Raw genomic sequence first — 16624 nt, forward strand, 5'->3', positions numbered from 1 at the left:
TTAATGGAAGAGTAGGACAGGCCATTGTGGAACAATTCTGCTAAGTATTCTAGGATGTGTGCTAGGTTTGCCACTGTGACATCTGTACCCTTTGATGTGCTCCAAATGAGGAATCTCTTCCATTTAGCTGAGTATGTCTTCCTTGTGGTGGGTCTGAGCCTCCAGGATAATGTCCTTGACCCTCTGAGATAAGACAGTTTGGTTTGGTTTTAAGCAATTTTCCAGGCAGTTAGCTGCAGTGTTTTCAAGTTTGGATGCAGGGTCTTGAAATTGTTCTGCGTTAGAAGAAGAGGCCATAGGGATAGAGGCCATGAGTTCGCCCGAGACATGCTTCTCAGTAGCGGATACCAGTGCTGCCTTGGCCAGTCCAGAGCTATTAGTATCACCTTTGGCTGTTCCTCCCGGATCTTCAGTAGAACTTTGTACATCAATGGGAGAGGTGGAAATGCATACACTGTTAGGGCATTCCAGCTGAAAGAGAGAGAGTCCACCCTCCAGGCTTGTGGGTGGTATATCCTTGAGAAGAATTTCTTCAGTTGGTGTTTGAGTGGGGAGGTGAACAGGTCTATCTCTGGCATTCCCCATTTTTTTGTTATGAGTTTGAAGATGTCTGGATGCAGCATCCATTCGTGAGCATCCATGGTAGTTCTGCTTAAGCTGTCTGCTAGTGAATTCTCTTTTCCTGGTACGAATTTGGCCTGCAGCTGGATATTGAGATTCAGGCCTAGGTTCCACTGATCCATTGCCATCCGGCATAGAGGGTAGGAATGCGTGCCTCCCTGTTTGTTTATGTACCACATGACCGTGGTGTTGTCTGTCCTTATCAGCAGATGTCCTTGCTGGAGGAATGATTTGAATGCCTCGATTGCATGCTTCACTGCCAGCATCTCCTTTTGGTTTATGTGCAAGTTTAGCTGGTCTTGAGACCATAGGCCTTGGATACATTTGTCCTTCATGTGTGCTCCCCATCCTAGGTCTGAGGCGTCCGTGGTGATGGTCTGCCTTGGTTGTGGTTTGTTGAAAGGCAACCCTCTGTTGGACTGGCAGGCCTGAGCCCACCACAGGAATTCCTTTTGAAGGCATGGAATGATTGGTATCATGGTTTCTAGACTGTGCCTGTGTTGAGACCATACATTCCTTAGGTACCATTGTAATTTCCTCATATGCAGCCTGGCATGCGGGATCAAGATTATGCAGGATGCCATGTAACCCAGGGCCTGCAGGACTTTCCTTGCAGTAAGCTGAGCTTGTCTTGTCAAAGCCATGAAGTAATCTGGAAGTTGCTTTTGTTTTTCTTCTGTGAGAAAAGCCATCTGAGTTATTGTGTCCAGATCCGCACCCAAAAAGGTTATCCTTTGGGATGGCACTAGTCTTGACTTTTGGATGTTGACTGTGTATCCCAAGGCCTGTAACAGGTGTATGACATAGGCCAAATCCTTTATCAGTTTTGTCTTGTTGTCCGCTTGTTTTAGGCAGTCGTCCAGGTATGGGTAGATTTGAATTCCCTGAAGCCTGCAATGTGCCATTACTGATGCCAGGCATTTCGTGAATACTCTGGGTGCAATAGATAAGCCAAAGGGCAATGCTGAGAATTGATAATGCTCTGATCCTGCAAGAAATCTGAGGTGTCTTCTGCAATCTGGTCGGATAGGGACGTGCAGGTATGCCTCCTTGAGATCTAGAGTCACCAGCCAAGACTCCTTGCCCAACATGGGAAGAAGTTGCTGTAGGGTCAGCATTTTGAACTTTGGCACAATGAGATATGTGTTCAGTGCGGACAAGTCGAGAATAGGCCTCCATTGGTTTTCTTTTCTTGGTACAAGGAATAGTCTGGAGTAAAATCCTTGGCCTTGTTCCATAGATGGTACCCTTTCTATCGCTTTCATCTGAAGTAAATTGTTGATTTGTCTTAAAGCCTCTGGCTTCTGGTTTGGTGGAAGGTTTGGCATTCCGCTCCTTTTTGGTATAGTGTGGAAGTGATACCTGTATCCTTTGTCTATTGTTTGCAATGTCCATGTGTCCTTTGTAATGCAATGCCAGTTTTTTGAGAATAAAGCCAGCTTTCTGCCCAAGGGTGCTTCCAGTTGTTCCCTGGTAGGCGGAATCAGAGTCAAGTCATTGTGTCTGTCCTGTGGAAGTGGTTGTAGTTGCAGCTGTGGCACTACTCCTCTGGTTGGCAGGCTGCCACTGACGAACCCTGTAGGCACCCTTTGATTGACCTCTGCCTCTTGGGAGTCTATTCCTGCCCCTCTGTGCTCTGGAGGTGTCTGGAAAGGACCAATTCTTTGAAGGCCAGTTTCTGCTGAACCTCGGAGGTTGAACCTGCAGAAAATCCTTTACTGTTTGCACAGATTTTGCTTTTTCTTCCACTTTCTTTAGAATCTCCTGTGCAGGGGAGCCAAATAAACTTTGTTTTTTCATTGGAGCATCTAGGAGTTTAGCCTTGACATGGTCTGGCAAGGATTGCTCTTTTAGCCAGGCATGCCTCCGAATTACTGCCCCAGTCATAGCTGATCTAAATGAAGCCTCCAGTGCATCATAGCCACATTTTAAGAAATGATTACTGACCTGCTGAGAGTTGTGTACCAAATCCTGAAGGGATTTATGGTCTAAAGGTTCAGGAGAAGAAAGCTTTTTATTCAGCTGATCTAACAAATATTCTTGGTACTGTATCATATGGAATTGACAGTTTAATGCCCTGGCAGAAAGAGTAGCAGATGTATAAACCTTTTTACCCCATCTCTCTAATGCTCTTGACTCTCTTTCAGAGGGTAGGGGATTTTTGGCAGTGGCAGCTGCAACACCTTTTGGCCCTGAGAAATAGTTTCTGGGTCTGCAGCATGGGCTTTATACAGGTGGAAGTGAGAATCCGGGACCTTGTAATATCTGTCAGGTTTGGCAGGGGCCGGGAGAAGAGAATCAGGGGCAGAACTGACATCATTATACACATCATCAATTACAGTTAGCACAGGTGGTATGGCTAAGGGCCTATGCTGGGGCAAATGTAAAAATGTCCTTAATCTTTTTCTAGAATCAGAAAAATCCTGACCCTGCCATTGAAAGTGTTCCCTCATTGAGTGCAAAGTCTCCCCAAAGGAAAATTCTTCAGGAGGGGAGGCCGAAGTTATAGAGTCTTCTGCATCTGAATCCTCATAAGGTGAATAGGCCCCTTCCTGATGGTCTGACAAATCAGATCCATCCGAGGAGTAATCAGAGGAGAGAGGTTCAGAGGGTTCAGTCCTAGGCCTTTTGTCAGGTGGAGGTTGGGAGGCCCTATATGGGTGAGGTTGGGAACCCCTAATCAAGGATATAAGGTCCTCAGCAAGACTGAGAATCTGAGAACTTGAGGAAGGCCTCTGAGAAGTAGATTTGGCAGGTAAAGCTTTTGAAATTTTGGCAGCTTTAGCCCTGGAGAAGGCCTTAATAGACATAGAAGCAGGGGGCCTAGCTGCCCCATGTGCAGGTGTAGAAATGTCCAATGGAATGGTGTCGGACAATTCTTGTACGCTAGCTTTGGTAGGGATTTCTGAAGCCGACTCAGCCGGGGCCTCTCTGGCCTCGGTTGTCGGAGGTATGATTTCGGTAGAAGTAAGAACCGAGGACTCTGTTTCAGCCGAAACCGAGACACTCGCGGTAGGCCTAACTGTGGTTTCAGCCGAAACCGCGGGCCGCGAGTGTCGGTCCTTTTCCCTGCGTTTTTTGGCCATATGCGTAGTCAGAGTCTCCGACGGCATTTTATATGCAAAAGTGGATCCGAAAAACTCTTCTGCAAACTCCGACCGACATCTAAGAGTCCGTCGGTTGAAGGAGGCACAGGCTAAACAAGCTGATACGTCGTGGTCTGGGCCTAAGCAAGGAAGGCAGTAAGAATGGAAATCCTTATGAGGTATTTGTTTCCCACAAGTTAAACAATTATTTACTTTGTCTGACATCGGCTGAGGCAAGAAAGAGTCCCCAACGGGGTACTTAGCTTTTTTAGAAGTCTTCGGTAGCTGAAATCTCTGGATCTGACCGACCGGCACTTGCGAACAGCTTCTGCTTCGGGCACCGCGCGGCAAGAAAGACTGAGGAAAATGGTGTCGACTGATGCCTTTATACCCCAGAAGCTCTGACATTGGGGAAAGTGCGACATCAGCCGAAGCCAGACCCAGACTTTGGAATCCGGCCGACCGAAGGGCTGCATGAGGCAGGACAACCCATATGTTATGACTGCAGATGCATCCTTGAAGGACATCAGTCTTGGATATAGTAAATCTGTATCTGGACTTGACTTGTTACAGGAAAGGGGGGAGTAACAAGCTTAGAATTTTTTTTTCAGTAAAGTGGAAAAGGAGAAAGCTGGAACAGAAGTTAATTCAAGGTTAAGAATCTGAGTGGGTTGGCCATCACAAATGTTCTCTCTCTATTAGATTGAAAGAACTAATGACACTAGACTGGGAGGAGTGTCCCAGATCAACTATACAGTATGGGTGGCCAACTGCAAAGCCACCAAGTATAAGAAGACCACAACAATAGGGAGGGGGAGTGGGAAAGTAAAACTATTACAGCTACTAGCTGTAGCCACTAAATTAACTTTTTAAACAGATCAAGGAGCAAGGCGACTCTAGAGAATGTTTTTAACTGCAAACAGACTAGACTAGAACACAGAAACCTCAAAAAATCAAAAATGCACAGAAAAGCATGGATAGAGCACTCACAAACAGAAAATACAACTCTCAGTATGAAAAAGCAGTTTACAGTTAAGTAATTCAGTAAACATGCAATTAGAGTAATGAAACAGTATCTAGCAATGAAAAATACAGTTAAAACAGTATAGAACAGTACATAAATGCAGTGAAACAGTAACAAAGCTTCATAACAGTGCAAAATGTAGTAGATTAACTGTATAGCACAATTATAAGTGTTGCAGAAGTGCAATTTAATGAAATAAGTGTAAAAAGAAGCAATTGAGTACAGCATTGTAGGATAAGGTGGGCTATGCTAGTACTTGTCAGCATGAAGTTAAAGTAAGTTATGTTGCATAGTGTTAAAGTACAATCAGTAAACAACTGAAGCAGTTTACAGATTATCAAAGCCTGTATCCTTGTAACTTTGAAACATTTTTTTGCCAATATGTTTAAGGAATTCTGGAACACTGGTTGCTTCATTTGTGAAATTCAGTGGTTCCAAGTGCAGATGGATGGTTAAGTTTCCCTCTCTCTGTAAACAGTAAAAACTTTTAAAAAATCTAGCCAAGCTAGAGTTTCCACTATGTGAGTCCTTAAACCTCTTGTATTAGATGCACATGGATTATATGCAAATGACCCTTTAAAGACATCAAGTGTTTCAGGTATATGGCAGTTCTAAATGCCGATGACTTTTGTCTTTTTACGTCTGTTACGGACAAATTCAGGCCAATAAAGTCAAACCCCAATAGCTATGGGAGGTCTACTTCAGAATGACGAAAATGCAAACTCTCGAACACTCACATGAGTGAATAATCAGAAACTTGAAATTGGTATTTTGGGATTGCAGTACAGTGAAGATTGGAATATTTGCCATTTCCTCACTGTAATACGATCTTGGAGTAGGAATATATATTTAGTGGGGGGTGTGGGGGACTAATGAAATCATTTTCATGGATTTACATATTTTCATGAATCAATAATTGTATCCTTTGGTTAGTCAATAAACATGTGCTACCTCTGATCCTCCTCCCATATCCATATCACTATCTACTGCAAGAATAAAATTAAATTTCAATACTGGTAAACTAAAACAGCCAGAACTGGGATATTCAAAACCTTCACATTCTGATGAGTAATTAACTGACCTACTGGACAAACATCGACTTGAGTCATTGCCTCACACCTGCCTGTACAGTTTAAAATCTGAATGTTTAGGAGGTTCTGCTCACAAAAAAATAAAACAAAAAAATAAGTAAGTAAACAAGCAGTAATATTGCAGTTAAAAAATCAAGAGGCAGTACCATATAAAGCGACTAGTCTTTTAAATGATAGAATGATGCGATTGGCTGAATAGTGAATTAGTGCAATATTAGGATGTATTTAAACTGAACGCTTTTGCTGTTAAAATCATTAAGTCTGAAGAAGCGTTCTCAGGAATGCAAAAGCGCTTACTATTTTATAGCTGTATGTGTTTATGTGATTAAAGTCTCCTTCGCTTTATATGGTTCTGCCTCTTGATTTTTTCACTGGATTATACTAATTTATATCATTGAGGCACTTTACCCTGTCGACTAAGCTTACTTTAAAGCAGTAATATTGGCCTTAACGCCTTCATCCCTTTCGACTGACTCGCACATCAGCCCACTGAGACAGACTTGTTTTTTATTAAAAACAACAAACAAAATGATGCTTTACATATAAATGTTTAGCTTCAACAGGCTTCCAGGATCTACATTTTCTATTCTCACAAAATGTATCAATATCAGTCGAAAACAAATTTATAAAATTCATCATTAATGAGTCGTTCCCTTACTCTTTAGCTTGTGCTCAGGGTTATTGTTCTTTTCTGTAGCATTTTTTCTGACATCATCATCCTGTGGCAGTTCACCATAACCTTCTTTAAGAAGCAATAATAATTTCTCTGATGGGACTTCAGATCCTTCATAGGAAACAAACAAGACCATAACATTAAATGCCACTAATCAAAATCCTATAAAAATATTCTACAACAAAATTCCTACATATATCTTACTTAAGGAAAATCCAATACATGCCCTTTCATGGTTTCCATCCAGCATTTAATGAGTTAACATCACTCTGCTTAGCTTTACATTTATCTAAAGTAAATCTGATCAATGTGTTCTAACAGGAGCAGTGTTTGAAGATGTATGCAGGATCTTTGACACAGGATTATAATTTCATCTACAGGCTTTGAAAACACATCTTGTGCAGTTGTGACAAGAGATTTAGTTGGCCTGGTAGCTCTGTGAACTGTTTTTTGACTTTACCAATTGTGCTTCTGATTTTGTGTCACAGAGCTTTTATCCTTAAGGTTTGCCAGTAGTTTTGTGTTTTTTTATACATCTTGTAACATGGTGCAGAAGCTCTCTATCAAATGACTAATGAACAATACGCTAACAATGCAAACTCCAAAGTCACAGTTTTTCTACAGACGTCCCATACATCTCCATGCTCGAGCTAAATTCTGTAGTCTAAGATCATAAACTGATCTTTTGCTGATCTCCAAGAATATAATATGACCCTCCATGCAGATTATTTTATCTAGCACAGGAGAAATAGCAATTATTTCCAAAATGTTTCTACATATGCAATTCATTCAGCTCTGCTGCTTGTTTTTAGCCCATACATGTACGTAGGGAAAACAGTAAAAATACAACTACTATAATATTTGGGATACTATGTTGCCTTTCAAACAAAAAAAAAAATCACATGGAACAAAATCTCTGCTGCACAAAGTTACAAATACCAAGATGTATGTCTTGGCCAAAACATCTCCTTCACCTATCATATGGAAACAACTACCACAAAAGTCCTTACCAACCTTACATTTCCATAGTAACTTGATAGCCACTTTTCCCATAAAGCACAAAAAACATATGTTTGTACTAAAACTTGAAGGTGCTTTGCTAGTTATCATACTTGGAAACAGCCCCAGTAACACATTACTCCAGAACGCCCAATAAAGACTATGCTACTTAACCAATGCAATATCCTACCACATTACAGAAAGCGCCATTGTTGTTAACAAGTTTTATATCATCATTAACAATAGCTTTCAATCTGTCATTACCAAGTTAAGCCAGAGCAGCTGAAATTCCAATGCCAGTTCAGACCCCCCCAACTCTGGCTACATTCAAAATAACAGTGCTGGGGCACAATCAGTCCTCCAGTGAACAGAATGGTTTCCTCCAAATGTCTGCTCACAGTTTTCTTTACCTCATTATTCACGCAGTGAACATCCTGGTACTTCCACTCTAAAATTATTTCCACAGATTTAAGGACCTCTTCCACCCTCCCCACACCTAGTATTATAGTCAATCTCAGTTCCTTTCGTCCAGTTCATCTAACTCCCATCACCTCAAAACTTCACTATATTATTAACTAGTATACATCTGTAAACAGAGCTAGGCAGCCTTCAGCCAACTGCTGAAACTCATTTCAATGTAATATAAAGTTTGTTTATACTGCCTTGTGTACATTATTCACTTTGTAAGCATATCTGCATGCTTTTCTTCATGATTATAAAAGGCCATACTGAAATATAACTAAAAACATCAGCTTGACCAATTTGCATAGCATGATTAAAAATGAAACACAGAGCTCTTGGGACATGAATGATTACTATGTACACACTACAGCCTTCGTTGATGAGGGGAACATATTGTCCAAGTCTGTAACTAGGACTATGAACAGTCATTCTGTCTCATCTCACGTTCTTGTTTTTTAAAGGAATCATTACAATGCAGCCAGTTTTAATCAATGAAACGGTTAAAAGAAGTGGAATTTTATTTTATGTTTTTAACTATTTTCATCTAGAGTAACATTAAGTATATGTAACATCTAATTTTTCTATTTTTTTTTTACTAGATGTGCTTCCTCACAGTGTCAGCAATAAATCCTAAAAAATAATCCTGAAAAGCAAGTATTATATGCTTTTCTCACATCAGCAGATCAGTTTGACAGATTCTGCCTTACAGTTTTCTTTTAATGGACATGTTTCCTTACAGAATCAGCAGAAAACAATTATGTATGCTTTCTCACGAGATGTTACCTTAAAAACAACTCTGAAAACTCATCAGCAAGAAAGTTTGACATGTTTTCTTACAGATGAATGGACATGCTTTTATAATATGAGCAGAAAAACAACTCTAAAAAGTACATGCTTTCTCACAAGCATCAGCAGAGGTGTTTCCTAACAGATGTTTCCTTGCAAAGTCTAAAAAAAGATACCAAGAGGAAAAACAGAATCTAAACTCCATGATAAGAACGGTATAAAAAGACTGTAAAATTAAGATGTGTTAGAGGTATTGGTAAGAACACACTTGTTCAAAGGTATCTTGTAGGGAAATCATAATTCATACTGATCATAAAGTAAACCTTGTACAATAAAGCTAAAGGCTGTAACAGTATAGTATGTGTCATCTGTTATAGAAATAAGTTATTTAGTAACTGTGCTGTGCTGCAAAGTATATTTTCTTATCAGTGTGTGTCTTAAGCAGAGTGCAAGTGCAGTTGTGCAAAACTCTGTGTTATAAACAGACTAATTTCAGCAGTAAACAGCCAACAAGACAATGTCTTAAAAAGACTTTGAATCCAACACAGCAGCACCTTCATAATTAATTTTTCAAGGAAGAACATATTGTCCAAGTCTGTAACTAGGACTATGCACAGTCATTCTGGCTCATCTCATGTTCTGTCTCTTCTAAGAAAGCATTACAATACAGTCAGTTTTAATCAATGAAATAGTTAAAAGAAGTGGAATTTTATGTTTTTTACTGTTTTCATCTAAATTAACATTAAGTATATGTAACATCTACATTTTCTATATATATATATTTTTTACTATTTACATGTAGCATAACAGTAAACATTTCTACTTTCTAGAATGTTATATTACCTTCAACCAGCTCACACAGTAGTTTTTTCTAGTCAACTGGGTATTCCCTGAGTGGATTTAACAAGTTTTCTATTAAACCACAAGTGCTACTCCTCAATTTTTGAAGAATGCATTTAAAATTGGGTCAGAAATATTTTTGTTTTAACATGATTAACAGATGTGTGTTCTTGGTAGTGTACAGTTTTCATTATAATTTACAAACTGAATAAGTATGTGTAATTATGCATAAATAAGGAAACTATATAACATCTCAGGAATATATCAGAACTTTGCTTGTTTGGAAGGTCAAAGGCTCTATATATTAGATGCAGACATGGAGAAACTCTAAACTGGTCAAAGCAGTGTGTGCAGTGACTGTATGGTGTGGAAGAACTACCGCAGCCGGGCTAGCCACCTGGTGATGTGAATCTTGGCTCTAAATGATTAACACTGTTGAAGTGACACCCTGATCCCATGTGCAAAAAGGGGAAAAGGGGGTTGTGCATGTATGGATGAACCCCATTCCTAAAGATTTAGTATTATGGCAAATATGCAATTGTAATTCATAACAAGAGTGGGTCCCCAAGCTTTTCTTACTGATAGGACCATCCAGAGAAAGTATCCAGAGAAAGTATCCTTTTTAACAGTACTGGTAGACTCACATCTGAAAACAAGATCCAGGTAATGTTTTGCAAAGGAAACACACCCTGAAAGTTGATGCCATAGTCAAGGATCTGGAAACCTATGCTGACAGCGAACTGTCCATTGATGACCACATATCCACTACTGTAGAGATGTCCTTTTTCATTGCACAGTTTATATCTAAGGATATGGTGTCCAGGTCAAGGGATATAATCATTCCACTGTACTTAGCTCTAATTAGGCTGACTAGTGAATATAATGCCCTTTCAGTATGGTCCTGTCCAAACATTTGGCACACCTAGAATGACCAGAATGTTTTCTCACAAAGATAAAGAGCCTAAATGATAAAAACTGTGAAAACTGTCCTTAAGCTTTGTCTCTCGTCTCGGTAACATACAAGCTACTAAAAAGCAAACTCTGTTTCGAACAAAGGCCCTCAAAAGACCCTATCCTGTCAGATGTATAACACACTGGTGTAAACATCTGAACAAGGAATCTCAGTCTCTTTCAGAACACAAACAGGACATGTTGGAGGGATAGTTATGTATCAGAGAGAATAATGCTTCTATGGAACAGTCTTCAACTAAGCATAAAAGTACTTTTCTGACTGTATTCTAATGAAATCTGGATGAATGGATGTGAAATTGTAAATTCACGCATGACTTACCACCAACATCCCTTATGGAAAGGGGTAACAACTAAACCTCCCAACATATCCTTGTCCCACCTGTCTTTGGGTTATTCATAATTCAAAAATAAGAGTAAAAAACTACTGTAGGAATGTAACTCTGGGCTTCTTAAGTTCCTCACTGACCAACAGCCTAGTAACTACCTACGAACCAATAATTTAAAGAAGATCACACAGCCATTGCAAAAAACACAAATGTCATCAAGGGCTGCATTTCTGAAGAGGACTCCCAAGCTAGCCAAGGCTCTAAAGAAATGTGGCTTATTTCACTTGTAACAATGGCTTCTTATACTTAACAGAATTTATAAATCCAACCAGCAAGAGTAAGTTCTGAAAATTTAAGGCCTGGAAACTTGGAGGAAATGATAAACATCTTTACACAAGGGCTTGGCTCTATCCACATAATATCTGAACTGGTGTTAAACATTCATGCAATGTAGCAAGTAATCCTCACGGCTGGAGGAGACTGAAAGGAATGCATACAGCTGATGTAATAGTTCAACTTCAACTCAGTCACTACTTTAGGTAGGAAGATAGTGTTTGTTTCAAGATAAATTCATTCACTGTGAAAAAAATATAGAGGAGAATAATAAGAAAATGCATACAATTCAGTAATTCTTCTGGCTGATGTAATGGCTACAAAAAAGAATATTTCAAGTAAGCTATTTTATGTACACTATGTATCATCTGGCTCAAAGGGAACTGGGACCTATTTTTTCCACAGTGAAGTACAAGTCCCAAGGGGTATACTGGATCTCAAAGCAGAGGCCTTTACAAGAAAGTACCCTTACAAAAATATTTGCAAAATTTTAACAAATGGGTTTTGTTCAGACAAGGGCTTCTCCAAACAGTGATGCAGAAGCAGAGGAAGCCATATCTGCTGAGGCCAATAGGGATCAAACAGGATGACTTTGGCCTTGTGGAGTGTGGCCTGTTGGACAAGTCATATAAGAGAAAGTAGGAGAAAAAGTGTATGGGAGCCCAAGAAGCCTCTTATATGTTAAAACATCCCCTGGGGGTTTCCTGAAGTTGGAATAAAGAAGGAGCTATCACTGTAGTTCATGTTTGTCAGAATGGCAGACAAGTCTTAACAAGGTTTCCGCAATTTTTGGAAAACCTTCCTTGTTACTGAGATGCTGAGGGACCACTCATGGGGTAGCAGTAGGTAACTGTTCAGCTTTACAACCAAGGAATTGGACTTCTCAGGGATATGGATGGCAAGATGAAACAGTTGCTGAACATCATCTATTCCCTCACTGTCATGGCTTCCCGGCACTGGGGTAGGATCAGGCTTTGCTGGACTATCTATATAGTTAGAACCCCTACTGGAAGGGAGTCCTGTAAATGTTTAGGGGGTAATCAGCACTGTTCTCTAGTATGTTGATAAAAAGGAAAGATTATTATGAATGTCAGACAACATGAACTCTTCACCTATTGAAATGCCTACCACCTCTGGGCTCCCTCATCTGTGATGACTGTGATCATGGAAAAGAAGACGTGGGACTGGACTAAAAAGGAAGTTATTGCTGGTGTCCATTCACCACATTAGAAGATATTTAACTCGAGGCCTGAAAGATGCACTTTCATTGCCTAAAAAAGATCTGCATTCTGTGGCCACTGGATCCAAATGGTCAATTACAGCACTGTCACATGGAATTTATCAGAAGGAATCATGGAAGAAACACAGCATCATGAAAAAGAAGTAAGCTGTGGTTGTGGAAGATACATGAAAAGTGGAAACTGTTGTTTGAAAAGCCTGAATTCTGTCTTTGTGGAGTCTTACAATGTAAAAGACTGTGCCCACACTGCAGCCTGAGAATGAACAGAATGAAGGTTGTAGCTGGGACTCGCAGATTCAAAATTATTCCCAGAAACTGAGCAAGCCAATCAGAGACTCCCTAACTGACAGATATTATTTACAGAAGAGACTGCTAAAAGCCAACTGTCCAGCTATGGAAAATACTTTGCTAACTGGAAGAGTCAGTGCAGTGCAACCACAAATGTGTACATTGTAGATCAGAGTGTGTGATGTACCTTTAAGAAGCATTCCAGTCAGTGGGCATGTGCATATAAGTACTGAGCACGTGCAAACAACAGTGCCATTTTGAGGGAGAAGCCAGGGTGAAAGCGTGCATGTGTGTAGTAGTCAGTTCGCTTAAGTTTAATGTTCTGCTATCCATCCTGATATGTATGTATGCAATAAACTACTTAAATGAACATGCGAGCCTCTATATCTTACTCATATGTAAAAGACGAGTGACATGGTTTCAGAACTGGATCCGGAGTTAAAACCATGAGGCAACTGGTTAGAAAGGGAGGAATATACAGAAGTGGATCACCCCTACTGCTCAAATGACTCGCAAACACAGCAGAAACAAGTTCCAGGTACTAAAACTTGCTTAAATGATTTTTCTCTCCACAAATATAAATGAAGCACTCAGAATGCTTAAAATGAATTTCTAATCTAACAAAATGTCTAAAATTTAACATATTGGAAAAATATTCAAAATAATTATGAAAATGTTTGAAACAATATCTAAATCACATAAAATGTATGCAAGAATATGGTTTTCTTTATTTTTAATGCACTACTTTTTGTATTAACTAAAACGTTTTGAAATATCTGAAGTGTGCAAAGTGTTGGCAGTGTCTGCAGTATTACATTACAGTCATTATGCAAAGTACAGTCATTTCAAAGAACATTTTGCAGAGTACAAAGAGTTTATTGTGCATTTGAATACTATTACAAGTGCATGGTGTGTGTCCATGTTCATATATAATTACAAGGGCTAAGATTGTATTGTGTTTTATTATAATTTGGGGCATAGCAGAAGGATTTCACAGACATGCACCACTTGTGTTTTAATAACAGTATTGCAAAAATGGAAAGTGTTTGAGCAGGAATATGATATTTTCATACAGGCTTCTTTTTTTGACACAAATGCATGTACAGAGGCATTTATTCTGCTTAATTTAGCTGGGTCAGAAGCCATTGAAAGACAGCATTCATTTGTGTATGCACAAGCTGTGTTTGCAGTGGAGGAGGGGGGAAGACCACCACATTGTGGTACTGGCTGAAACACGAGAAGACCCTGAATGCTTAAAACATGAATTTAGAGAGATGTATAACCCCCAAATTAATGCTACAATGGAAAGACACTTATTTTACAAAAGAGATCAAATGCCTGTTTAAACATTTTAGCATATGTAACAGACTTGAGAAATAAGGCTAAAACGTGCACATTTGTTTTCTTGAGGGATGAGTTGATTAAAGACTGGCTTATGTCTGGTATTAATAATGACACAGTGAGAAAGATTTTGCTTTGAGACAGTGATTTAATGTTGAATAAGGCCACAGAAATTTGGCAGATATACGAGCTTACAGAAAGGGACACCAGTATGCTTAGGAATGAGAAAGCAAGCTTTCCACTGCCTTCCACATCTAATGTTGATAGTATGCAGTAAGTGGTTAAAAGACACAAGCCTAAGGGTGTGGCAGCCATAGCCTGAGCTCCAGTAAAACCAAGGACACACTCAGTAAAATCAAAAGGGTTCGTGGCTACCTCCACTTCTAATACAAACTATAAACCAACAAAGGTAGCTGCAGTACCAAATTTTATTGCCAACTATCATAATTGTGGTGGAAATAATGAACCAAAATGAGAAAAGTGCTTAGCTTTTAGTCAGCAATGCCATTCTTTCAATAAGTAGAATCATTTCAAAAGGTTTTGCAAATCAATTAAGGCACATTCCTTTATTAAAAGAGAGCACACAAAGAGGCAAGTTGATAAATTAGAAAGCGGCAACTCTACTTTTTATATTGACAGTGTGTATGTGCTTGGTGAAACAGTCAATGCAGTGGATTTGTGGGCAAAAAATAAAATCTTTTGTACTGTTCAGATTAATGGGAGACCCATAGAGCTTAAAGTAGATACTGGCTCAAACTGCAATCTTATGTCAGCAGAAACACTTCTAGAGTAAAAGCTGCAGAACAACTTGATTTGGCAAAGTGTGCAAAGCGTTTTACTTATGATGCTGAAGAAATTCAAACTGTAGGCTCAGTAGTGCTTTCAAGTTACTCTGCTGGGAACAGCTATGACTTGCAGTTTTACTTAGTCAAGAGACATGTGCAGTCATTATTAGGCCTCAGAGACAGTTTAAAATGGGACTGCTTTCATTTAACAAAGAAGTCCACCATGTATGCTTGAAGGGTCTATATCAGAAGCATGAAACAGCTTCTGATCAAATACATAAAGAGTGACACATATTCATCAAACCGCATTTAAGTGATTAGATGAATTTGTCACAGGGCAAAGAGGTAGTTGGCCAACTACATGGAGTTGTCCTTTCCTTCACTATAGTGTAATCTTTGAGTTGGTATATTTAGTTAGGGGGAGTGGGGGGCACAGCCCTCCACATTGGAGGGTGTGGGGATGAAGCTTCCCACCTGACAATGGTTAAGTTTTTTTTTTCTGAACGGTGGTGTGAATATTTTCACTAGGAAAAAATGTGATTACGTGGCCATTCACTACTTACAGGTTTTGCGTATTATGTGTTGACTTTTATGTAGTCGCACATATGCTCTTTCTTTGTTTTGATATAGACCCATGCTTGAATGACAACAGCTCAAATTTCACCCAAACTATTTTTCCTGAGTATGCTGATATTTTTGCAAATAACTACTGGTTTCCACGTATGTGACAAAGTATTGCTAAAAAAAAAAAATCTAGATTTCATTCTCAATTTTATTCTCAATAAATATAAAGGCACTTTAATTATAGGTAGTTATTATAATTGTATATTAGAGGACATTTTTACTAGCAATATGAAGAAACTAAGATTGACATCCACTGCAAAAGTTCTTATAAAATGGAAATAATTTCTAAATTTAAAAGATATGCTTAATATGAAAGACCCTAGTTCATTCTTGTTTCTCATCAGTATTATAAGTATGGTACACAGACAAGGACGGATAAAAGGCTAGTTTCTCCAGACTTCATTTCTATGATATCTAATTTTAACATCATTCCTTGTCCTATTTCTGATCATGACACCCTTATTTTAAAACTTCAAACTAACTTTAAACTATTTAACTAGGATTCCTGCTTTTATAAGTAAACTCAAAAAATTCAAATGTTGGTTAATCTCTGAATATTTTTTTTTTTGGAATCCAACAAAACTCCTGATATTAATAGTCATGATCTGGGATTCCTTAAAGGTATGGGATTTAGAATGGCAAAGCATTTTATCGTAATTCTTAGTAGTCATCTCATTTAGCTATAGATAATAAGTACTGGTATCAATATCATAGAATCTGATTAAAAAAAATAATTTGATAAATTAAAACAAGAATTTGATCTCTTAAGAATCTTTAGATATCTAGGTTCAGATCTTTAGACAACATCTAATTGATAGAATAGATAGAATGTCTATAAGAAGTAATTCAAATCTATAAAAATTAATTGATATCTCTGACAATAATATAATCTATAATAAATTTAATTGATAAAGAAATTTCATCATATAATAATAAATTTATCAGACAAGAACTTTTTACAATGTAAATCATACTGGAATTATTTCACCTCTATTAATGGGGAACCACCAAAACAAAACAGAACAAAATATATTATATTAATCTATTAGAACTGCAACATCCCACCATTGGAGATTTTATAATTGGACATCTCTTTTTTTATACACCTTTTATACACCTTAAAATTAAATATA

At 38.6% G+C, this 16624-nt stretch overlaps 1 protein-coding gene across 1 annotated transcript in view; it reads right to left on the minus strand.

The window, feature by feature from the left end:
* LOC122814457 overlaps window positions 1–16624 on the minus strand; it is a 1903843-nt gene that overhangs the window by 54564 nt on the left and 1832655 nt on the right. The window contains 1 exon segment of the mRNA XM_044087037.1: window positions 6481–6606. Within this exon segment, the coding sequence (XP_043942972.1) occupies window positions 6481–6606 (126 nt within the window).

This window comes from Protopterus annectens, chromosome 10.part0 (genome assembly GCF_019279795.1).
Source record: "Protopterus annectens isolate FY-2018-M chromosome 10.part0, PAN1.0, whole genome shotgun sequence".
NCBI lineage: Eukaryota > Metazoa > Chordata > Ceratodontiformes > Protopteridae > Protopterus > Protopterus annectens.